Here is a 26,476-nt window from a genome sequence, read left to right on the forward strand (position 1 = left end):
GAATTCCTGTAACACAAACTTTCAGTATCCTTATCCCCAATTAAGCTGCAAACTCCTTTTGAGGGGAAGAACTTTATTGTGTCTGGTACATTATCTTATGGAGAACAGGTGATCAATACATATTTGAAAATTAAATGAGTAACAAATTGTAAATGGAATTGATATTCAGTCAGTACAAACCAATATGTTCCCATCAGTTGTAAAATATTGAAATACTTCCCTACCACTGCCCCTTGCCATCCAACTACCACCCACTACCAGTGTTTTCCTTCATGGGAATATTTGGACTCCCCACAATCCCTCAACTAAAGGGTTAATCCCTTTAAAAGCAGGGAACACTGATAATCCTTACCTAGTGATGTGGCCAGGATCTACAGGTAAAAAGTACACATTCTGACTGATTCTGACCTGTGCAGTTTCGCTGTTAAATATTATGATAATTGTGCTAGTATGTTTCCTGTTGCTATAACAAAATACATGAGACTGAATACTTTGTAAAGACATTTATTTGGCTCACATTTGGGTGACTGGAAGGTCTAATCAGCATGGTGCCAGCAAGCTGGCAATAAACCCCTGGCTGCATCAGAACATGGTGGAGAAGTGAAAGGGAACGATCAGCATACAGAAGGGGAGAATGGAGGGAACTACTACCCTTAGGGTCCCTACCCTTAAAAAGTTTCCACCACTTCAACACTGCCATATAAGGGACCAGTCCTCCAGTACAAGAACCTTTGAGAGACAAACCACATCCAAATCATAGCAATAACCTGTCCCCTGTCACCAATTATAAATAATAAGTAACTATACAGTCTGAAAGTGATGCTTCTTTTCATTACAAAATCTCTTAGGAGAGTCAACAGATTCAAGAATAGGAAAGGAAAATAATTGTCTGTCAATCTCTGAAGATATTGAATATATCTATTAGGCCTCAGTCTTCATGTAAACCAGAAGATATGCTGTTTCCTGCCTAGAAAGAAGAGAAAATGCATCAGAGTAGCAAAATAAATGTTGATAGTAAAATGATGTTATTACTGCATAGATAAGACAAGCATCAGTAAATTTTTTAGGCTGTTGAATCAAACCTTCATCTATCCATCTTCTCAGAGAGGAACAAAAGAGTGACCTGATGGGAAATAACCACTAATTTGCTATTAATTAATATCTAAATCAGATGTTGACAAATTATGGAACCATGAGTCAAATCCAACCCGGTTTTTGCAAATAAATGTAAGCGGAGCACAGTCAATTAAATTCATTCACTCATACTGTCTGTGGCCTCTTTTGTGCTACAAGGGCAGAGTTAAGTAGCTGAAACAGTAACTATGGCCCATAAAGCCTAAATATTTTCTCTTTGTTCCTTTACAGAGTAAGTTTGACAATCCTTAATCTAAATCATGGATCAATCAATAACAACAAAAAAATTGACAAAGACTGGACATGTAAGAAAGATAGCGTAGAAGAGAAAGATGAAAAGTAGAAGGTTGAAAGAGGCTTTCAAACAAATTGAACCTGAATTTGTTATTTTCAAACAACAGAACCTATCTGTGCAACTGAAAATCATCTCCAATGTCATATCTGGTATACACTGTTACTCTTTTTTTTTTTTTTTTTTTTGCAGTGCTGGGGATCAAACCCAGGGCTTCGTGCACGCAAAGCAACCATTCTACCGACTGAGCTATCTCCCCAGCCCCAACATTGTCACTCTTAATCCAGAAACTCAGCTGGAAAAACTTATAGTCTCTCTGTTTTAACTCGATAAAATAAAAGCTTCCCTTCTTGCCATAGTTATCAATTTAAAAAGTATTAATTGAGACTTATTAAATGCAAGGCACTATACAAGACAAATAAATATGAAAAAAGTTATCTTTCTCCCCCACAAAGAGTACATGGTCTAATGTGAAAGAAAGTTATGTATTGAAACAATTTAAAACCAGTGTGATTCCTGCTATGATGGAGGTATGCTCAAGATACAATGAGAGCATACAAGAAGCCCCTACAAATTTACTCAGGTCAATCTGTAAAGACTTTGAAGAGCAGAAAAAGACATGAGTGTTGAAACATGAGGGGGAGTTTGCCCAGATGGTAAATCAGGAGAGGGAAATGCATGCCAGAAACTGTATATGTGTAGTTAGAAGGTGAAGATGGCAGACATAGTCACTTATATTTGAATATTACTGGAGTCTAAATTGTGAGAACACCTTGGTGTAGAGAGATGATGGGTGGTGAAAGATGAGGCTGAATGGTTAGTCCCTGGAGAGTCATCAGAACATAAGCAGCAGGTGAGTTCACAAGTCTCATACATCTCCAAAAACCCAGTGTTCTAAGTTCATCAGGTTTCCATCACCCAGATACTTCTCTTACCAGCGATAGTTATGATTTCCATAGGTACACTGAATGTCTTCCCAGGACACCTAGAAGTACATAAACAGAAGTCAGCTACTGGCTGACTAAAATCCACAGAACGCTGCAATTTTTCCCTCTTTCACTCCTCTAGACAAACCCACCCCTAGTGACCCCCAAGAGCCTGGAGCATCTAATGATAGGATGCCATGCATAATGAAGTCTTTTTTAATAGCCTCATCCCTCTGCTTGAACTTGGTCATGCTTACCCCAGAGTTCTAACTTACATATTTGTAACTGTTCTTGCTTTACAGAAGTTTCCCACAGAGCAAGAAGCTACAGAGCAAGGAGCCTACAGCACCAGAAACCTAGACATTGAGGTAGTGGTCTCTTACAGAGACTTGCAAAGCTATAAATCAGATAGGGATTTCATGCAGAAAAGGGTTTTGAACTTCATAACCCCCCAATCACACCTCCTCCCAACACACACACACTCAAAGAACAATACCATACAATACCATACTATGTCTTAACCGTGAGGATCCAGGTAGATCCTCAGAAATTACTACAGGTGGCTAATTCAGGGTAAGAGACAATTTTCGGTGCTGTTTCTCACCCAAGAAACATGGGAGTCATTGAAGCAGAACCATTTTCCATCCACAGAATTCCGGATATAGGCACAGTAATGACCAAAGTCAGCCATCCCCACGTGGGCAATCACAGCAAAGAGTTCAAACTGTCCTTCAGACTGGAAGAAGACAAAGTATAAAATAATTCACCTACCACCTCTCTTTTTCTAACCCCAGTCTTCAGAGAGGAAATATTATGTCATCATACATTTATTCAGTACCTGCTCTGTGTCAGGCAATGGTACTTCAAAGGTACTAGGAAAAAGTCCTTAACCTCAAAAATCTCACAGTTAATGGAAGAACAAGTATATAAACCAGAATTATAATGGCATGTCTTATAAATATATATATATATTTACAGCCCAGCACAGTATCATATGCCTGTAATCCCAGCAGCTCAGGAGGCTGAGGCAGTAGGATTTCAAGTTCAAAGCCAGCCTCAGCAAAAGTGAGGCACTAAGCAACTCAGTGAGACCCTGTTTCTCAATAAAATACAAAATAGGGCTAGAGATGTGGCTCGGTGGTAGAGTACCCCTAAGTTCAATTCCTGGTACCTCACCCCCCAAAAAACAATATTTATACAGGTAATTTGGGAAGACTCAATTTTTGCCCTAAAAAAAAAAATAGGAAAAGGAATAAACAGCTAAGGAAGGCCTAAGGGGCTAGGGAAAGTTCTCTAGAGAAGACATATTTTAACTGACCTTAAAAGATGGATAGATCTGCAAACTAGTTATTGGAAAGCAGTATTTTTTTTAATGCAGACCCAGAAACTGCAAAGATTCAACAGCTTAACAGAGTACAGAATATTGAGAAAATGAATAGTCTTCATAAGCCAAATTAGGAATTAGAACTTTATCCTCTAATCCCAGGTATCAATCTCAAATTCAAGGTCACCCTGGAAAATTTAGTGAGACCCTATCTCAAAATTTAAGAAAAGAATTAGAACTTTATCCCATGAATGAGGAAGAACATTCAGATCATTTTAAGGAAAGAAACAACATCATCAGATTTATTTTTGAGAAAACCACTGAAAACAATGTACTTTGAAAAAAATGAATAGAAAGTTCAAGTGTGATAAGAAGTAAATGAAATAAATTTTAAAACTACAACAAAGCAAGGAAGAAATGGTGATAACCTGAATGATTACTATCAGCAGTAGTCATTAGTGATAATAATCCTTATTAGCTAACTTTTGGCATTTAGTATGCACTTAGTTAAGTTTTTACATAAATTATTTCATTGAATAAACAACACTCTGAGGCAGGTACTAGTATATGCCCTATCTAACAGAGGTACAATCTGAGCTCAGGGACCGAAGATAATTTACCCAAGGACAAAACATAAATAGAAGAGGCAGGTTGAAACCCAGTTTATACTAAAGAAGGTAAGAGTGAAGGTAGAAATGAAGGGACATATTTGTGCAAAATTAGGCACAAATAACTAAAGGTACTTTGTAACTGATTGGATTAGGTAGGGGCATGGGAGGCATTATAAGAATGAATCCCAGATTTCTGGCTTGGAAATTCAGTAAATGTTGATACTATAAAGTTAGGTATGGAACAGAGCTGTTTGAAATTAAGGACAATGAATTTGGGGACTGTGATTTTTCTGTGAGAATACTAAATAAGGAGGTGTGGAGACCAAGGAAAAAAACTGAACAGAAGATATGAACTCTGAAGCCTTCAGTTTGAGACAATTATTAAATCCATGAGAATTAATGAATTGATCTTCAAAAAATGGAAAGAAGGAATAGAACTAAAACTATTATCAGTTTAGTATCAGCTAAACCAACAGGCAAAAAACAATCTAGCAATGGAGAAAGAAACCCTATGAGAGAAACATATGGTACGTTGATTTTTTATGGATATCATCAATAACATGGAATATCACAGAAAGATTTAGGGAAAAAGCCCAAAAGCATCCATTATCCCACTCCTTCAAAATCTTAGAAAATCAAAAAAGAGATAATTCTCCATAAAAAAGGAATACTGATGAGAGTTTTGATTGTGAGCAGTATCTCCACAATAGTCAACATGTTCTTCTATCTAAAAAAGTCAAACTCACAGAAGTAGAGTAGGATAGTGGTTACTAGGAGCTGGAGAGGGGAATGGGAAGAGGTTGGTAACAGGGTACAAAGTTTCCATTATAGTTTATAAGTTCTGGAAATCTACTGTACAGTATAGTAACTATAATTAACAGTAATGTATTATAAACTGCAAATTTGCTTTAAAAAATAGATTTTAGGCTGGGCATGGTGGCACACACTTATAATCCTAGCTACTTGAAAGGCTGAGAAACGAGGATCACAAGTTCAAGGGCAGCCTGGGCAACTTAGCATGACCCTGACTCAAAAATAAAATAAAAATGGCAAGGGATGCAGCTCAGTAGTAGAATGCCTCTGTAAATCCCCTGTACCACACAAAAAAATTTAAAAATAGATTTTAAATATTCTCATCACAAAAAAATAAATACATGTGGTGATGGAGATGTTAATTAGTCTAACCTAATCATTCCACAATGTATACATATAAGAAAACATCATGTTGTACACCATAAACATACAATTTTTATTTATCATTTTAAAATCAATTAACTAATTCAAATATTTTTAAAATTTATCAACAATGAGTAGAAGGACTTGCTCTACATAATATGAAATTGTTTTATTAAAATTAAAGTAGCATATAAAAAACAAAAATCAATTACTAACTCAAATTTTTAAAAAATAAATAAAATTGCATTTTCTATAAAGTACTTCTTAAAAAAAAAGAACACTTCATTCTAGTTTCTCCACAATCATTTAAACACCCATAACCTGTGAGAGCAGAGCAAGTGAGGCTAATTCACCCAAAATGGAGGGCCCTGATTATTCTTTACTTCTTTCACTTAAGGACTCTTCATTTAACTTTTTTTGAAATTCAGAGCAGTACCTGGATTTGATGATCAGTTCACAAGAAATAGTAGAGTTTAGAGAAATACGTTAAATTACACCAACCAGCCAATTATGTAATTAAAAAATTCAACAAAATAAATTACAAGAAATAAAAAGCAGGAAAAACCTAAAATAAATTTAACAGGAAGGAAGAGAAGAAGGAAGGAAAGGGAATCCAAATGCAAACATAGACCTGGTTTGGATCTAGATTCAAACAAACCACACAAATTAAAGAAGAAATTGGAACACTGGCTAGAAATTTGAAAATGTTAAGGAATTATAAGATAGAGTTAGCTATATTTAGAAACACAGAGCTTATTCTTTAGAGAGACAATGAAATTGTCATAAATATTTAGCAAATGATGTCTGGGATTTGATTCAAAATGGTCCAGTAAAGGGCGAGGTAAAAGAAGAGGATGAAGGTCGTGATAGATCAAGACTAACCATGAGTTTCTGAAGTGGTTTAAGTTGTTTAATGGATACATGTGAATATATTCCTCAGTTCTCTAGTATGTATCTGAAATTTTTAATAACAAAGTGGTTTTTTGGGGGTGGGGTGCAGGGGTACCAGAGATTGAACTCAGGAGCACTCAACCACGAGCAACATCCCCAGCCCTATTTTGTATTTTTTATTTAAAGACAGCCCTATTTTGTATTTTTTATTTAAAGTTGCTTAGCATCTTGCTGTTGCTGAGACTGGCTTTGAATTCATGATCCACCTGCCTCAGCCTCCTGAGCCACTGGGGTTATAGGCATGCATCATGGCACCTGGCTAACAAAGTCTTTTTTAAGCAGAAGAAAATTTATATATAATTCATCAGGCAGACTAGGCAGGAAGAAATAAGAAAAACTGGAAGGAGAGAAAAGAATGAGGTATGAGGTACAGATACCCTGAATAGGTTAAGAAATCATATAACATATTTTCAATCCTTAATTTTTTTTTTTCAGTACTAGGAACTGAACCAGGGTCCTTTTGAGACAGTATCTCACTAAATCACCCAGTCTGACCTCAAACTTGAGATCCTCCTGCCTCAACCTTCTGAGAAGCTGGATTATGGGTATGGGCCACAGCACCTGACTTACGGTCTTAATTTTTTAAATATCATGGTTCCTAAGCATGAATAGACAAACAGAAAATGTAAAAGCAACAATGTTCTAAAAATAGACTCATATATGTGGAAATGCAAAATTTGTTAAATGTAGTATTTCAAACCTATGAAGAAAGGATACTTATGTCACTTTTCCTTAGCATTTCCCAAATAAACTCTTAAATCATGACAACTAAATGAAACTTTTCTCTGATTAAATCTGGTCCAACCAGCTTATTACTTTATTGCCCTCAAAGTAGGCCTTGGCTGTTTTAATAACAAAGTTTAGTTGCACTTGTGCATTTGTACCTATTCCACACGTTATTTTTTTTCACATAATGCAAATTTTATTAGAGGTTATGACAGATGAAAACTAGAGATCAAGCATCATCCAAGAATACACATAGATCTACAGAGCCATAAATGGAATCACATTTTTTAAAAAGTATGAAATCTGACCATCTGTGATGCAGGGATCAAGACAGATTTGTGTGGGGCTCATCAACACATGCATTGTAAAATTAAAAGTCAAGAACTGAATTATGAATTCTTTCCCTCAGTGCTTTGAGGCATTTAAGTACAGACACAACATTTAGAAATAAGAAAGTTTTTTTTTAATTTTAAAAGAAAATAAAAGTCATTATCAACAGCAAAGGCTGGTAGTAACAGTGAGGTGATAATAAAACACCATGATTCCTTAAGACCACATTAAAGTATTGTTTAAAAAAATCAGTGTGTCTTGAATCTATGTATGCTTCCATGAATCACACTAAGCTATGGTTGGGTTTTCCTCCCTTTGGATATCCCAGCATGGCAGCAGAAGACAAGATTTGTCAGATAAGAGAATGACACAGAGAAAGCAGACCTCACTAACTGAGCTGCTCCCTTCACCTGGTCACTGATGTGGACTAAAGAACTTCTGAGTAGGTGACTTGTAGCAGCTGAGGGGTCCAGGGAGGCAGAATCTAAAAGCTGTGGTGCCTGATAAGATTGATGTATAATGGAAAGAAACATCTCACCTGTTCCTTGGCATCACTGAGGTCTTGCTCAGTCAGAAGAATCTGACTGAAATCTAAGCTCTGGGGGAAATACAGTGAGTGGCAGATCTTTTTTGTCCGTGAATTCCTGATGGAGAATCGCATGAGGTGGATGGTCAAGGTTTGGGGCAAATGGGTCAGTTTCAAGACCTGAAAAAGCAAAATCACTGTGGAGTAAAGTCCTAAAGCATTTGAAATGGGAAGATTCAGAGAAATATCAAGGCTGGTAGAATGTTCTTCTTCCCCAAAAGAGGAATGCAGCATGATATAACACAGAGTTAGAGGCTCCGTTTCACTAAATCTGTTGAGTTCCTTTAAGAGTCATGTGACACTTGACTACCACACCACTGCACATCTTCCACAGAAGGCACCAGCGGTCCCATGGTTCTTCACAGGTCCCTGAAACCAGAGAAACTATGGAGTCTGCTCTAGGAAGTTATTCTAACTTTGAGGAGAAAAACCTTCCCACTTCTCTTGAATCTTTTATTTTCCTTAAAAGGCTCTGTCTCTCAGTTATGTGATCTGACAAGCCATATCCACAGCTATGGAAATCAGAAGTCCTAGGATCCCAGATACTAGCCTAATCCAAATTTCCTCCTCAATCAGCATGAGATGCCCTCAGGGGGTCTGGAAAGATGGTATCAGGAAATCCACTAGGGGCAAACTCAGACTAGTGAAGTATCTGATTTTAAGAAGTAGGTACCTGTTTGCTACGTGTCCTTTTCCCACAGTTCTCACAGAAGCACTTGCTGTTATTGGATAACTCCATGGGCTGGAAGAAACAGCGTAGGGCATCTTCCTGTCCCACCCAGAAGAACAAGGAAAAAGCAATGTTGGTATTTTCCATAGAGAGACCAATCCCCCACACCCTTATGGTGGGGATTCAAGATTTGTGTCCAGTTTTCTCCAAGCTCCCCTGAATGTCTGACCCAGTGTGGTATATTCAGCAGAGTCTCAAAAAGAATAAAGATTCCACTATTTGGAGAAATAAAATGGGAAGGACATTTTTTTTGTTTGTTTGGTGTATGGTGCAGGGATTGAACCCAGGGCCTTGTGCATGCAAGGCAAGCACTCTACCAACTGAGCTACATCCCCAGCCCAGGAGGGGCACATTTAAGAAAACATTTTGAGTAACGTGGAAGTAAGAGAGAATTAATTAATTCTGCCAAATCAAAGGAGTACTTAAACAAAGCCACAGAAATAAAACACAAAGCTGTAGGCAGATAAAAGAAGCACGGGAGATTGGCAACACTGGGGTGTGCAAATTCACCAAGACAAGTTTCTCACCAGCGTTTGCAGGGGCTTTGAGTCTGTATCAAAAAGAGAAAGAGGGAGAGTGAGCATGCTGCTGTTTCTGCTACTCTCCTTGCTACAGTCTAGACAAATCAAGGACTCCTTCATCCGGATCATGTATAGGTCCTGCAGCCTCTCTACCTGCAAGAGGAACGAAGAGAGCAGTCTACATCATCTCAGGCCAATTATCAGAAGTTGGATCCCAAAGACAGAAGTTCCAGAAAGGGTAGCCACTAAAGTTCTTACACATAAAGGTACAAAAGAGTTATTATATTAGGAACTGTGATAGGATTTTATATGAATTAACTCTTTTATTCCCATCTTACATAAACATAGTTGAATGAGTTACATGAGTATTATCCCAAACCTCTGAGTTCTCTCGTTCCAGGATCTTACCAAATCCACATCAGTGATTTGGTCCTTAATTAGGTTCCAAACTGTGAGGTACAGCTGAGCAGCATCATGCTGGACAAACACTGGCCAAAAAGAAGGAAGAGCACAATTAGCAAGATCCCTGGAGACTACTCATGCCCTTGTGTCCTAGCTACCAAGATGCCCATGAATAGTCACCACTTCACCTTTTCCTAGCCTTCTCCCACTCCCCAAAAGGCTAAGTTTGCACTACATATTAGGTGCACAAAAATTGAAAAGTAAGTTTCATATTGATTTTTGACAGATCCTCTAAAAATTTAAGCCATAGTCCAACCATTACATGACCAAAATTTCACCGTCTACATCTACTGTCACTAGGGGGCCCAGCTAGATAGAACCAATAACTCTCTCCTATGTCTAAACAAAGCCAATTCTCTGATTATACTCCTAAGGCCTTTTCATTTCTCTGACTCTTGATGTGTTTTCTTATTCAATCCCCTAAGAATTGAGCACTTTCCCAATACCTGTATCTGACCCAGGTTTTCCCATAGGTTCCTGGGAAGACAAGGAAGGAAAGGACCATCTTATGGTCAGATGATGATGGATAAGAGGAAGCAGGAATCAAGCAGTGAGGTCTACATCTGTTTTATAAGCAAAGGTAAGGTAGATATAAGTGAATTTAAGAGTATTGTTAAAAGGAGAACTAGGAAGTTAAAGAAAATGAAAAACACACTTGAGGGCCATTTTATAAAAAGATGGATAAGTGCCAAAATGCAGATACTGCAAGAAAAGGTGGTTATTTTAAACTAGCTAAAATCTTCCACCCAAACAATATTTTCTTTCTTTCATAATACTTATCACAACTTGTACTTCACATTTTTTGGTTTGTATTGGTTTGTGTTTGGTTTGGGGATCTGTCTTGCCTCTAAACGGTAAGTTTCATGGAAGCAATGGCTCTTTCAGCCTTGTTTCCTTATGCATAGCAACACTACAATACCTGGTACCCAATCAGTGAACATTACATATTAGTTGAATAGATTGATTAATATACATACCAATGCAGTGAACCCCAAACTTAAAGAGAAACAATCTATTAGTAGGGTTAAACTGATGCTTTCTAGGGATTTATGTACAGAAGAAGTATGTCCTACCACAGAGTTGACACTGGATGTAAAGGAAATTAGATCATGCTGCCATTTGAAGACAATATACCCTCATCTGGTCATCCCACAACCAAGAGTCCCCATTCATCTAAGAAATGTAGAGTTACCTGCCTATACCACAACATACTTAACATTACAAGGCATTAGACATGCTAAATAAAATTTCTGTCACCAAGAAGCCTCTATTCTAATGGAGGACAGGTATCTAAATAATCATAAATCAAAGAAAAGTCCCTAAAGTGTACAAACTGCCATGGAAGGCTAAAGGAAGGAAAGAATACATCTGAAATGATAAAGTGAGGGCCTCCATAAATCTATTCCACTGTAAAAGCAATGAAAAAGGGGGCAAAAAAAGAAAACTCAATAAAGACCATGTGTGGAAAACTCAGGGCTGATATACTTAAGGGGAGAAGTTGAGTTTTTCCTCTAAGTGTGAAACAAGGATACTCACTATTATAGAGACAACTGACCCACTATATGCATAAATTCCAACATGTGGGAAAGAAAAGCATGCAGAAACAAGGTAACATAATATCTCCAAAGGAACATAATAATTCTCCAGGTGTTAACAGATCTTGAAGAAAAGGAAATCAATAAATTACCTGACAAAGAATTCAAAAGAATGATTTTTAAGGAAACTTATAAGATTCAAGAGAATACAGACAGACAATTCAATGAAAACTACAAAGACAATTCATGATATTAATTCATGATATTAATGAGAAATTTCACAAAGAAATAATAAAAAGAATCATTCATAATCTGTAGTGCTAAAAACTCAACAAATACATATATAATTGAGATACTCAATAGCAGAACTGATCAAGCAAAAGAAAGAATATCCACCCAGCACCGTAAAAAAAAAAAAAAAAAGAGAGAATATCCAAGTTTGAAGACAGGCCTTTGGGGAAAAGAAAAAAAAAAAGAAATGAAATGAAATGAAAAAGCAAAATTTAAAGAACTAAAAAAGCCAATAGGATATATGGGACACTTATAAATAAGCTAATATTCATACAGTGGGTGCTACAAGAGATGAGAAAGAGCCAGGGGTGGTGAAGCACACCTGTAATCCCAGCCTCCCTTGGGAGACTGAGGCAGGAGGATCACAATTCAAGGCTAGCCTCAGCAACTTAGCAAGACCCTAAGAAACTTAGTGACACCCTGTCTCAAAATAAAGCTTAATAAACAAATAAAAAGAACTCAAGGATGTGACTCCATGGCTAAGCGCCCTGGTTTCAATTCCTTAGTACCAAAGGGGTTAAAAAAAAATGAAAAGGGAAAAGGCATAATAAATCTATTCAATGAAATAATCAATGAAAACATTCTAAATCTTAGGAACAGATACAGCTATTCAGGTTCAGGAAACTTAAAAGAGTCCTAATAAATTTGATCAAAAAGATCCTCCCTAAAGCAGGAGAGAAATCTTGAAACAACAAAAATTATCAACCAAGCATACTATACCCAGCAGAGGATATCCTTCAGAAATGAAGAAGAAACAGAGTTCCCAAGTTAATAACTAAGGGAATTCATCACCAGACTGACTTAGGAGTGCTGCAGAAGAGAAAGAATGAGGACCGCCATCACAAAAATACACAAAAGTACAAAACTCAACAGTCAAGCAGGAACACAAAAGTAAATGAGAAGAGAATCACACCCTATCAAAACAGAAAAACCACCTAACAATGAGAATGGACAAGAAAGGAATAAAGGAGCAATAAATACATAAAACAACCAAAAATTTTTAACAAAATTACAAGAGTAGGTCTTCACTTATCAATAATAACCTTGAATATAAATGGGTTAAATCCCTCAATTACGATATTCAGGTTCCAGACTAGATGAATAAATTTTTTAAAATAAGGCTCAAAAATATGCATTTACAAGAAAATCACTTCACTGTAAAGATACACACAGATTAAAAGTTAAGGAACAGGAAAAGATAGCACATGCAAACAGAAACCAAAACCAAGCCAAAGTAGCTAACTTACATCAGAAAAAATAAAAAACAGACTATAAAGAAAATACTATAAAAAAGACAAAGAAGGTAACTATAGAATGATAAAGAAGTAAGTCAACAAGAAGATACAATTATAAATATACATGCACCCAGCACAGTAGTTCAGCAAACATTCTTAGACTGAAAGGAGAGATGTACTCTAATAAAATAATACTTGGGAGTTTCAGTACTCCACTTTCATCAATGGACAAATCATCCAGACAAAAAAATCAACAGACAAACAATAGAGTTAAACCACACGGGCTGGGGACATAATTCAGTTGGTACAGCGCTTGCCTTGCAAGCACGAGGCCCTGGGTTCAATCCCCAGCACTGCAAAAATAAAAAATGAAATAAAATAAAACTATACTGTAGACCCAATGGACCTAACACTACAATGAATATTATAAAACACTGATAAAAGAAATTGATCTACATTGATCTACAATGCATCTACAGATTCAATGAAATTCATATCAAAATACCAATGACATTCTTCACAGAACTAGGAAAAAAACAAAGATCCATAGGGAACCACAAAAGACCCTGAAGAGTTGAAGCAATCCTGAGCAAAAAGAACAAAGCTGGAAGCATTACAATACCTGACTTCAAAACATACTCTAAAGCAATAATCAAACCAGTGTGGTACTGGCATAAAAATACACAATTGGATAAACAGACATCTGACTCTCATATTTACTGCAGTGCTCTTCACAGTAGCCGAGATATAGAAACAAATTAAATGTTCATCAATGGATAGATGAATGAAAAAATGAGGTATCCATACACAAAGGAATATTAGTCAGTTACTAAAAAGAATGAAATCCTGTCATTTGCAGGAACATGGATGGCACTGGAGAGTGGAATGAATCAAACATATATGGACATGTTCCACACATTCTCACTTATATGTGGAAACCAAATAGTTGATTTCATAGAAGTAGAGAGTCAAAGAGTGGCCATTAGAAAATAGGAGGGTAGAGAGAAGGGTGGATGGGGAGATGCTGAATAGCAGGTGCCAAAGTACAGTTAGATAGGAGCACTAAGTCCTAAACCTCCAGAGCACCGTAGGGTGACTGTTGTTGACAACTATTTATTATGTACTTTATAAGCAATTAGGAGAGAGGAGTTCAAAACTTCCAAACACAAAGAAATGGAAAGAGTTTAAGAAAAGGGAAATGCTAAATACCATCATTTTTTCATTACACATGTATAAATGTATCAAATTACCCCATAAACATGTAGTTATGTCAATTCAAGAAGAAAACTAGGATGGGGATATAGTTCAGTTGGTAGAGTGCTTGCCTTGCACACACACAGCCCTGGGTTCAATCCCCAGCAGCATCATCACCAAAAAAAAAAAAAAAAAAAAAAAAAAGTAAACTAGTAATATTCATAAAAAATATACACTAAAATAAACTTTTAAAAGTAAAAGTATTTTTCAGCTCTATACCAATACTTTTAAAACAAGGGGTCCAGGGTCACACAGTTACCTTCTAGGTGACTCTGTGTGTGTGTGTGTGTGTGTGTGTGTGTGTGTGTGTGTGTGTTTCTAGGGATTGAACCCAGGGGTGCTGTACCACTGAGTTATTTCCCCAGCGATTTTTTAAATTATTTTGAAACAGGGTCTTGATAAGTTGCTGAGGGCAGCTGGAACTTGGGATTCTCATGCTTCAGGCTTACAAATGCTCTTCAGGCTTACAGGTGTCCCCCAAGTACATGGGACCTAATTTCATTCACTGCCCATTAGCCCCTTTCCTCACTCCCTTGTCTCCCAAGCTCCCATCCTCTTTAGATCAGAAACAGGAACCACAACTGAAAGGACTGTCTTACATGGCACATTGTACTTCTGGAGGCAGCAGGCAAACTCCAAGGGTCGCACTGCTTTCTGCCGGCTGTCTTGCATCTTCTCCAGCAGCAAAAGAAGCTGGAAGGGAACACTTCTTCTTTGCTCTCCTGCTCCCCTTGGCACAGTTATCCTGCCAAATAAAAGCAGCCAGGAACCTCCTTTCACCTAGGTGTCCATGCAAGGCACATACTGGAATCACTTAGGGAACTTTTAAAAAATCTCCATGTCCTGACCTCTCCCCACATAAACTAAATCACAATTCTGGGGGTGGGGCCAAGATTATTTAAATGGGTAACTAAGGTAAAGAACCACCATGTTACTGAATTGGTCAAACAGAATACCCTTTTGAGAATACACAGCTGCTGCCTCAGCACCCCCACCCTGTCCAACAATCATGCTAGAGTGAAGGGCAGGTGCGCCAGGTTCTGGGTCCACATGAGAGGCAAGCAGTGAAATGTCCAGTCTGAAGCACTTCAAACAAAAAAGGCAAATACTAAGTTAACACCTGGGAAGAAAGGGCAACATGAAGGGATGACATGTATTTTGACAATGATTCTCTAAGTGATAGGCATCTCTCAATATTCGTGTCCATGAAGGGAAAAGAAGAGAGCACACGACAAAAAGGAGTGAGTGTGCTAGCTATGCACATACGTGGCTCCTCCAACAGTTTCTCTGATGTTGGTCTAGTTTCAAATCTCTTTAAATCAAATCAATGACTGGCCAATCCTGTCTGCACTTGAAAATCTCCTGAGGAAGGAGTCTTAAAAAGCACCAATGTTTGGCTAGGGTTGTGGCTCAGTAGTAGAGCACTTGCCTAGCATGTGTGAGACCCTGGGTTCCATCCTCAGCACTACAATAAATAAATAAATAATATAAAGGTATTATGTCCATCTAAAACAAAAAAAAAATATTTTTAAAAAAGTACCAATATCTGGGCCCCAACCCCAACCAACTGAAACTGAGTAAATGGAGGTAGGATATAGCCTTTATGTACTTTTAAAACTTCTTAGGCAATTCTAATGCATAGTCCAGAATATGCAGAAAACATATATTTTTTCTAACAACTTTTGAAAGAAGATATCTAAAGTCCAAGTCACAGTGAATAACAGAGTATTTAAGAACATAAAATAGTATACATGTCAATTAGCCTGAATAATAGTCTTACCTCTTCAATATCTTTGTAAAATCCACGTTCATTATGAATAACTGAATCAGGGTATTAAGGCAACAGGTCTGTCCAATGTTGTGTAAACCAACCAGACCTATAAAAGGAAAAGAAAAGAATACTGAGAGTAAACCACGGTTAAAGAATTTAACAAAACTCAAATGTTTTTCCAGCATCTACTGAGGACACAAAACCCTGTGAAATACTTGAGGTACAAAGAATTCACTAGGGAACTTACAAACACATTTGAGTGGAGATATCAAGCATGAACATTTGAAAAGTTAAATAACAGGACAAATTTCAACAGTCCACTAGAAAAAAGATGTCACCCAAAATAGTATACCATTCATTGACAAATGATACAAGCAGTTCTGCACAAGCAGTTGTTGGAAAAACAAAGGGAAAGAAACTTACTAAAAGCACAACTGGGGTATCATGGGTTCCTCCCAAACTGGTCTCTACAGCTGAGTCAGAATTGTTGCCCACGGGGCTCAGGGATAATAGTAATGCCCAGATAGTCAATGTCAGACTCCAGTGGAGAGGTCCCTGCCCAGTCCCCACCACAAGAATGGAGAAAATCAGAAGATAACTTTGGGGAAGATCCACCCACGCTAAATTTACCTCCAAAGGCTAAAATCCAGAAGAAATTTCTAAACTATGAGAAAACCAAAAGATAAAACATTTCTCTATTCCACTAGCAACCAACCTCCATGTTCCCAGCCCAACCAGACTCATCAGACCCAACAGGTGAGCAATTTAAAAGGGAAGCAGTACCACTAATCTCAGAATTCCTGGTGAAAGAGCACTGGTGTATAAGAGGCAGGGCATTAAAAACATCAAAATCCAGGGGTAACAGGTAATCACAGATTTCTGTTCCCAAATCAGCAGGAGCATTTTGACTCTACACAGACTTATAAAGGGTAACAAAAAAGACAGAAACTAATTCTGTGTGCTGTATCACAAGCAGCGGTTGAAAGCAGTTTCCACAGATTCTCTCACTTAATCCCCCAACAACCCTCTGTGCTCAGTACTATCATTATCTCCATTCCACAGATGCAGAAACTGAGGCATAAGTGATCTGGACCCATGAACCAAAAAGCTCTGGTGCTTCAGAGCCTAGTGAATAAGTGAAGCATTTCTACGAAGTCAAAAAGAGAAAAACAGGAGGATCTAATGACCATGAGGGTTGTCCCAAGCACTGAAACGTTCTCTTAGATGCTCTCTCTCCCTCTTCATGTTGTTGTTCTTTTCCTTCTTCACGGTGGGTTCTCCTGGGCACTGCTGAGACTCAGCCAGGATTGACTGGCAAGTTTCCCTCAGGAACCCAAACACCTTGCCCATTAATGGTCGCTCGAGAATCCCCAGGCCACGGCTGCCTGGCTGATGTTCAGGACTCCACCACTTAACTTCCAGGAGGAGCTCACATGGGCCAAGTGCAATGGAGCCTCTGTGAAAACACACAACAGGTAGATAAAGAGAAGACAGGAGAAAAGCATATTAATGCAATCAGTTCTGATTTCAAAGAGCCAAGTCTTAGAGAAGAGATAACCACTTAGGGAGATTGACTCATAAAGCTCAGGCTGGAAATACCAACTAGGCTACATACACCTGACCCTCATTTCCATTTGTTCTTCCCCAGAGTACACTGCCATACCCTATCACTGAAGAATCCCCGCCCCCATTCTCTTTTGGTAAGTGATGTGACATTCACCAAGGGGACCAGATGAGAAGCTGAGTGTCTCTTTGCTCCTCACCCATCCCCACTGTCACTTCCACTTAAGGCTTCTCACAGCAAATTCCTTGCTATCCACACCTCTGATTTACTGGGATACTCCTACAGACATCCAAGTTCCAATAAAATGTTCTATCCTCTGGGAAACCTGTGCTGGGTCCTCAGGAAGGTCTGGGTGTTGCCCATGCTCCAGTGCACTTTGTGCACAGAGCTATTCAAGTAAATAGTTAATTGTATCCTAATGTGAGGAACAGCTATCTCCCACTTGTGGATGTGGTGGTTCACCACTCAGACTACCCCTTCAGCAGACACGTTCTCCAGACCCAGAGGAGTGTTGGTTCTTGACAGAACACACGAGCACCTCTCCATGCAAACCAAAGGTTCGAGTATACAACAAAACCATAGCTATGGATGAGGACCTATAAACTACAAATTCCTCTATTTCTTCCTCTTGACAACACAGAGTTGACACCTGTAAATTCAGGATGTCTTGCAAATCCAGGAGGGTTGGTATGTGTTTTACAACAAATTGACAACCATGGATACCATGACACTTTGCACTTCCCTCAAGTGTCCACTGGGTAGCAGCATGTCAATGCCACACAGCAGTCAACCTAGGGAGATACCCTCACATCTCCATGTGGGGGCATGATGTAAAGTGGGAAAAAGCCAGCTCTTCTCACTGCCTAGTGCCTTTGATTTCATCATGTTCCTTCTGAAAGGGCTTCAACTTGTGCCTGCAGCTTCTCTCTCCTCCAGTATAATCTTAGTCTTGTCCACAGGTCTAAGCTGGACAGTATAACCATATTGTATTCTCTATGTCCCCTGCTGTTCACCCAAGGGCATATATACAAGATTTCCTCAATGGTTCGTTCTCCTTTCCCTGTGCAAATAAATCTGCAGTCCTATAGCCCACCTAACTGTTAGGCACTAAATCGTTTTTTTTTTTTTTATCTAGGACCCTTTAGCTACCTTCAGGAGAGATTCTTAGAAATAAATTACCAGGTAAAAGTGTAAAAGGTTCTGACAGGTGTGGTGGTGCACACCTGTAATCCCAGCAACTCAGGATGCTAAACCAGAAGGATTGCAAGTTGAGGTCATCCTCAGCAACTTAGCAAGACCCTAACTCAAAATAAAAAATAAAAAGGGATGGGGATCTGACTCACTGGTTAAGAGTCCTGGATTCAATACCCAATGCAAAAAAAAAAAAAAACAAGATTTAAGATTCTTTTTTTTTTTCAGTCTCTTTAATATTTGACTTTAAGATTATTAATACATGTAGTTACATGTACCAGCTTATAGTCATAAGTAACCTAAGGCTGTTGACATTGACAAGGGCAGATTTCATGAAAAAGATGAGTCTGGAACTAAGCTTCTTAAAGAAGAAAAGGTATGGTTTGAAATAAGGGATATCTTGATATCTTGAAGCACAGCAGGGATACACAAAAGGTCAGAGTTTGGGGAAGAGGCTGTGGATATAAGCAAAGGACAATAAGCAGGTTTGCATAAATAAATCCAAACTTGACATGAACGAATTATGTGTTCCAGAATATAAATTTTATAAAAAAGTAACTGGTTAACTAAGTCATGGGAACTCAAATCAAGACCATAATGAGACACCAATTTACACTATTCAATTGGTAACAAAAAGGAATTCTAATAGAATCTGATCATTATACATTATAAACAAGTATTGAAATGTCATATTGTAATCTATGAATATATATAATTTTATGTGTCAATTAAAAATACATATATACAGAAAAATTCTGATCAAGTGTTGTAGGGGACATGGATAAAAAGGATTTTTATGTACAACTACGAGAGGGACATAAAATGGTAAAATCAAGTGGAAAACAACTTGGTATCATCATTTAAAGTTAAACATCCACTCAGTCTCAATCTCAAAATCCCAAGTGTTTTTGTTTTTGTTTGTTTTGTTTGTTTTTTCAAGTGCTGGGGATTAAACCAAGGGCCTTGACATAATAAGCAAATACTCTGCCACTGAGCAACACTCCCAGACTGCAAGAAAAATTCTTACATGTGTCCCCAGAGACATCAATGACAATATTCATAGCAGGATTGCTTGCTTGTATGACAAAATGTATGGATATTATACACTCATTCATCATGGAATATGAATAACCATGGTGCACATCTCAAGATGCTGAATTTTAGAAATGTAATGTTAACTCAGAAAAGTAATTCTCAGGGGCTGAGGTTGTGACTCAGTGGTAGAGTGCCCACCTAGCATGCGTAAGACCCTGGGTTCCATCCTTAGCACCACATAAAAATAAAGATATTGTGTCCACCTACAACTAAAAATATATATATATATATATATATATATATGAAAAAGCAATTCTCAGAAGATAACATATATAATGTGAATTCTTTTTCTAAATTCAAACTCAAGCTCAATGGAACATTATATTGCTTATACATCAATATATACGTATAAAACTTTTTAAATAGATCATGAAAACCACAAGGGGAATGCAGGAGAATGAAACAGTAGAGAGCATGCCATTGCTTGTAATATTTTAGTTTGGTATTGAAGGAGTTTCCTAAGTATTTATTATATCATTAGTTAATTAATTGGAACTTGGAGTTAAGGCTAATGGTCTAAGGAGTAAGGGAATAAATCATGCTTCCTGCACACAGAGCACAATGCCAACAGGCAAGGCAGAACTGACACAGTGGATACCAATGTGAACCGAGAGCCTACAGAGTGGGAGAAAATCTTTGCCACTCACACTTCAGATAGATCACTAATTTCCAGAATATATAAAGAACTCAAAAAACTCTACACCAAGAATGCAAATAACCTAATCAACAAATGGGCTAAGGATATGAACAGAAACTTCACAGAAGAAGATCTACAAGCAATCAACAGATATATGAAAAAATGATCACCATCTTTAGTAATAAGAGAAATGCAAATTAAAACTACACTAAGATTCCATCTCACCCCAATTAGAATGGCGATTATCAAGAATACAAGCAACAATAGGTGTTGGAGAGGATGTGGGGAAAAAAGTACACTCATACATTGCTGGTGGGGCTGCAAATTAGTGCAGTCACTTTGGAAAGCAGTGTGGAGATTCCTTAAAAAACTTGGAATGGAACCACCATTTGACCCAGCTATCCCACTCCTTGGCCTATACCCAAAGGACTTAAAATCAGCATACTACAGAGATACAGCCACATCAATGTTCATAGCTGCTCAATTCACAATAGCCAGATTGTGGAACCAACCTAGATGCCCTTCAATTGATGAATGGATAAAGAAACTGTGGTATATATACAATGAAATATTACTCAGCTATAAAGAATAATAAAATTATGGCATTTGCAGGCAAATGGATGAATTTGGAGAATATCATGCTAAGTGAGATAAGCCAATCTCAAAAAACCAAAGGATGAATGATCTTGCTGATAAGCAGATGATGACACATAATGGGGGGGTGGGAGGGGGGCAAGAATGGAGGAAGGAGGGACTGTGTAGAGGGAAAAGAGGGGTGGGAGGGGTAGGGGGAAGGAAAAAATAACAGAATGAATCAAACATCATTACCATATGTAAATGTATGATTATGCAAATGGTATGCTGTTACTCCATGTACAAACAGAAACAAGATGTATCCCATTTGTTTACAATAAAAATAAATTAAAATAATAAAAAAAGAAGAATGAATCAGACCTAACTGTCCCACAATCACCTTCAAGGGCACACTCCCCAGAAAAAAAGTTACCAATAGGCCCACCTTTTAAAGGTTCCACAACCCCGCAACAGCACTACACTAAAGACCAAGATTTTTTGTGTCCCAATCAAGACACCAACTAAAGGAGGAGCAGTCTCAAAACTAAAAACAGATCTACTAGAGGATCCAGTCATTCCACTATTATGTATATTTCCAAAGGAAAGGAAACCAGAATGTGAAACAGGTATCTGTATGCCAGTGTTTATGGCAGCATTTTTCACAACAGCAAAGATGGAATCAACCTCCGTGTCCATCAACAGATGAACAGATAAAGACAATGTGGTATATACATACAACAAAACATTATTCAGTGATAAAATCAATTCCCATTACTTGTGGCAACATGAGTCTAGAAAATATTATGTCAAGTGACTTTCTGACAGGCACAGAAACACAAATACTGTATGTCTCACTTGTACGTGAAAGCTAAAAAAGTTGATCTCAGAAGGTGAGAGCAGAATAGCAGTTACAAGAAGCTGGGAAGAGTTGGATGAGAAAGGAGAATGGAGAGAGGATAATTAAGGATTCAGTTAGACAGAAGGACTAGCACAGTAAGGTAACTACGATGGAAATAAATTGATTGCACATTTCAAAATAGCCAGTAAAGAGGATTTTAAATGTTACTAGTATAATGAAGTAATGTTTGAGGTGGTAGATATTCCAGTTACCCTGATCTGATCACTATATATTATATACAAGTATTTGCCACAGGGTACTATATAAGTATGTGCAAATAATGTATCAATTTTTTTTTTTGGCAGTACTGGGGATTGAACCAGTAGAACTCTACCACTGAACTACATCCCCAGCCCTTTTCTTTCTTCCTTCCTTTTTTTTTCCTTTTTTTTTTTTTTTTTTTTAAATAATTTGTACTGGGGATTGAACCCAGGAACCCTTAACCTCTGAAAGCCACATCCTTGGTTTTTTTTATTTTTAATTTTGAGACAGGGTCTCACTAAGTTGCTTAGGGGTCTCACTAAGTTGCTGAGGTTGGCCTCAAACTTGGGATCCTCCTGCCTCAGCCTCCCAAGGTGCTGGGATTACAGGCGTTTGCCACCATCCCTGTTTTATAAGACCCTATCTTAAAATTCTAAAAAATGAAAAGGAACCAGGTGTGGTGGCGCACCCCTGTAATCCCAGTGACTTAGGACACTGAGGAAGGAAGATCATTAGTTCGAAGCCAGTCTCAGCAACTTAGCAAGACCCTATCTCAAAATTTAAAAAACAAAAACAAAAACAAAAATACTGGGGATGCAGTTCAGTGGTAAAGCACCCCTGGGTTAAATCCCCAGTACCAAAAAAGAAAAAAAGATAGGGTCTTACTAAGATGCAGAGGCTCAACTCAAATTTGTGATCCTCCTGTCTCAGCCTTGAGAGTCGCTAAGAGTACAAACATGTCCCACCACACCTTGCTAACTATTTTAAAAGATAGTTATAAACAGTAGTTCCTTATGAAGCTTGGCCTATTAGAGTTAAGCTGAAAAGAGAAATGGTGAGAGCAGACAATTTCATCAGCTAGAAATAGGTACTTGGGATCATCTTTGACAGAAATCTAATAAAATCGTCTAGAAAAGGACCAGCCTGTATTTTTCAGTGACAGAATCCTGCAATGGAGAATCAAAGGGAAAACACAAAAGTACAGCAACGTTTTGGGACTAATCACAGGGTAGATGAGTAGGTAGGGCAACAAGGGGGAGGAAAGTGAAACTTAAAGATCTAAGGAAAATGGGGAAAGGCAGAGTGGGTAGAGAGGATGTTCACAAGAACTATGCAGGTGCAACAGACATCCACCAGAGAAAAAAAAATGAATGTATTTCAAGGAAACTGAATCTCCAAACGCAACCTCTAACCAAAAAAAAAAAAAAAATAGTTGTGGGAGCTCCAAAGTACTGAACCAAATTCCCTCTACTCTTCCTGAAATTGTTACTCTTAAAATGAGGAGGAAATATGGAAATAATTTGTATAAGCTTACCCCCATAGTAGCCACAGAAACAACAATCAGGGTCTTCAGAGAGATAGCAAAAGAGCCAAGGGCATGATAGAAGGAAACCTGGTTTGCCTGGTTCTCTAACTTCATGTACTACCAAGCTGGGGGAGCATGCAAAATTTTACACAACTGCCCCCAACTTTAAATGCCTTAAAACAAAATTAGCGAGTCAGCAACACAATTTAAGCACCTTCACTGTCATTCAAAACCAAGGGCAACAACAAATTGAGACTTTTTTTTTTTTTTTTTTTGAGACAGGGTCTCACTATTGCTGCCCAAGCTGGTTCCAAACTCCTGGAGGCAAGCAATTTTCCTGCCTCAACCTCCAAAGCTGAGACAATAGGCAGATGCCACCCCAACCAGCTTAGAATCCATTTTTAATGAGTTGTTCATGTTTGCATTTCATGAGAAATGGCAATATGCTAGACATAGACTAAAGTATTCCAGATAAAACCCAAAATAACTGTGAACCCTGGCGCTATTCTCCCCAAAAGAATATGAAATGATTAGGACTTACCTTCTTTTGGGCTATGTCCCCATTAAACATTTTCCCTCTTTGTAAGCCAACGCTGTGTAAAAGTGCCAAATTCACAACACATTTTCAGTGATAAGAAAGGAAAAACAAAAGTTTGTTCAGTTCTTTGCTAATGCTTCATAAATCAAGATGGGGCTGTATATCTGTGTTCTTTCTTCTCCCTTTTGTTCCTGTGAACTTATCAGACAACCTGGATGTACAGATTTAACTCTCTACTTCACTTTGCACAATATAATGCCCAAAAGAAAACATCACACAAAATGTTTCTAAATATTTGCCTTGTTTTTGGATGATTTCAAAGTATAACTACTTCACGATTGCTAAGTGTGAAAATAAAGCTTGTGCATTAATTTCCCAACACTTAAAACTCAAATTTTCAGAGGTATTTAGAATAGAGTTTTATGTGTGAAGGTCTAAATTTAGCTTTTATCCAGGAAAATAAAAAGGGGAGAAGGAGAATGACTTAAGTCTAAAAGACCCTTATGTACAGTTTTGACAATCATATTTTTCAATATATATAAACCCACTGACCCAGCGATTCTACTTCTAGGAATTTCCCACAAATATATTCACATATTTGCAAGAATGTGCACATAAAATTATATTCAGTGCTGCCTCATCTAAATAAGTAAAAACTGGAAACAACCTAAATGTCCATGCGTTGTTTAAATCATGTACTTCCCATACAGTGCTTCAGTTTAAAAATATATGCCATTGGCCTGACTTTTAAGAAAAAGATGTCCATAATATACTAAGTGGAAAAAGCAACTTACAAAACAATTCTAAAGACTGATAAAATATACACAAAAATGACACACTAGGTTCAAGATTGAGAAACCCTGGTTTCTACTTTACACATTTTCTGCGTTACTTGAAGTTTTTTTTAACAAGCTTGCAACGCTTTTGTCATTTCTTTTTTTAATTAAACAAGAAGTCAAGCCAAAAGTTCAAACAAATATATCAGTTGGGGAGGATTATTGGCCCAATACATGCACGTCGTGAATACATCCATTATCACTTGCAGAGCCCAAATGAAATTAATTATCTAGGAGACATATAAGCAGAGTTCCGTTGGATATCTTTCCTGGAAAGAAAACTTACAAAATTAGCCTCAAACTTGCCTCAGGTGCCTAGCAAGCCTGGAGCTTCCACTGATAAATTCCAAGTCCGGGTCTCAGAAGAGCTTTGCGCGCCAACGCTGCAAGGAGAGCAGAGCTTCCCAGGTCCACTCGTCGATGCACGCAGCGTCAGCCTGTCTTCTAGCAGTCGCTCGCCTGGGCGCAGCGTTTCCAAGCGGCCGCTGCCACCCCCCCCCCCCCCCCCCCCCCCCCCCCCCCCCCCCCCCCGCCCCGGCCCAGTTCTTAGGCTTTCGTTTTCCACTGAACCGAAAATGAAACTCAGCGACTGCCTGGGCGCAGGCGGAGGGCGGATCCTGGTTACCTGGGAAACTTGGCAACCTGGCCAAGGAGTAATCCTGTTATAGCCAGCTCATCAGCGCGGTGTATTTCAGCATTTATAAATGCTATGTTCTCAATCTCTACCATTTGTCCTTGGGTCCACGAATACACGCTGATGTTTGACATTTTCAAGATCAATTAGGGAGCACATCACAACCATTTGGCATTTTATGGTATATGTAACAACGGGGATTTCCCCCCTTTCTGTTTTCCTTTCTGTTTTCCTATAATTTCTTAAATTGTGTGTCTTAACATCGATGGCTTGTAGATTCTATGAAATATGACACCTATAGTCATCACTCTACTGTTAACGTGACTCTTGGGAGCCAGCAGCAGAGGATTTGCATTAAATGGTTGAACCTAAGTGATACGGCTCTTTACCGGTGAGTTCTGCTTCCTCAAATGTTGAAGTTTGAACATTAGAGAAGCACGCCAAGGCAAGCATATTTAGGAGGTTTTATTCAAAGGTAATAATACAGACTTCTGGGAGGGAGAAGGGGGCCATGGCTGATGTTCTAGAGTCCCAAGAAGTGAGCTCACCCTACATCTTTTATACATTAGGGTCTTCTTTGTTCTGGTCTGTTATCTTTTTCCTTACTGCCTATGTGACTAGGCCCAGGAGTTGCCAGTGAGGAGGCAAAAAAGGTGAGAAGCAGATGGGCAGGGGCTAAAGTGATTCAGGCAGGTAAGGGCTTAGGGGACATTAATTGGCAATTCCTAGTGCCCGGCAACTTTTCTGGGAGGGGTGGTTAGGCAGGTAACCTTGGTGATCAAAAAGGTACCGATACACTGACATTCCAATCTCCCAGGGGCGGTCTCCAACTTCCCAGACTCAGATGGCCTTCATTCCTCAATTGGACCAGATTTCTTATTCTACATTAACTGCATGTCCTCAATTCTGGCTTCATAAGAGGAAAAGAAAGTAAACCTTTCTGCTCTCTAAATTTAGAGTTAACATTGGTTACCATCTGTCTTTTACATCTAACGTTGACTGGATCCCTGCTAAATTTCAGGATCTCCATTAAGAGCTAAAAACTTAATTTTATCTGCAACAGGCTGTTGAGGCTCTATTTTTTTTTTTTTTTTTTTTGTGGTGCTGGGGATCGAACCCAGGGCTTTGGGCTTACAAGGCAAGCACTC

At 38.2% G+C, this 26,476-nt stretch overlaps 1 protein-coding gene across 2 annotated transcripts; it reads right to left on the minus strand.

The window, feature by feature from the left end:
• Positions 1-470: 470 nt before the first annotated feature.
• Usp18 (ubiquitin specific peptidase 18) lies at positions 471-25,132 on the minus strand. Of its 2 annotated transcripts, none has more exons than XM_047550302.1 (11): positions 25,001-25,132; positions 17,043-17,311; positions 15,865-15,961; positions 14,684-14,829; positions 9,716-9,795; positions 9,314-9,460; positions 8,730-8,825; positions 8,009-8,176; positions 2,957-3,088; positions 2,362-2,411; positions 471-967 (listed from the first exon to the last, which is right to left on the minus strand). In XM_047550302.1, the coding sequence occupies exons 2-11, from the start codon at positions 17,203-17,205 to the stop codon at positions 922-924; spliced, it is 1,125 nt and encodes a 374-aa protein (XP_047406258.1). In that variant the 5' UTR covers positions 17,206-17,311; positions 25,001-25,132; the 3' UTR covers positions 471-921. The 2 variants fall into 2 exon arrangements, with proteins under 2 accessions (XP_047406258.1, XP_047406259.1); XM_047550303.1 differs by having other exon boundaries at positions 24,981-25,111.
• Positions 25,133-26,476: the final 1,344 nt, after the last annotated feature.

The sequence above is a fragment of the Sciurus carolinensis genome, chromosome 4 (assembly GCF_902686445.1).
Source record: "Sciurus carolinensis chromosome 4, mSciCar1.2, whole genome shotgun sequence".
Taxonomy (NCBI): domain Eukaryota; kingdom Metazoa; phylum Chordata; class Mammalia; order Rodentia; family Sciuridae; genus Sciurus; species Sciurus carolinensis.

Bases quoted from the DNA above. Each gene is read 5' to 3' on its own strand.
- Usp18 (XM_047550302.1), bottom strand. From the start codon at position 17,205: ATGGGCAAGGTGTTTGGGTTCCTGAGGGAAACTTGCCAGTCAATCCTG. The intron at 9,796-14,683 runs GTAAGACAGTCC...CTTTTTGGCCAG, and splicing joins CCAGAAGTACAATGTGCCAT to TGTTTGTCCAGCATGATGCT. The intron at 9,461-9,715 runs GTAAGATCCTGG...TTCCTCTTGCAG, and splicing joins AAATCACTGATGTGGATTTG to GTAGAGAGGCTGCAGGACCT.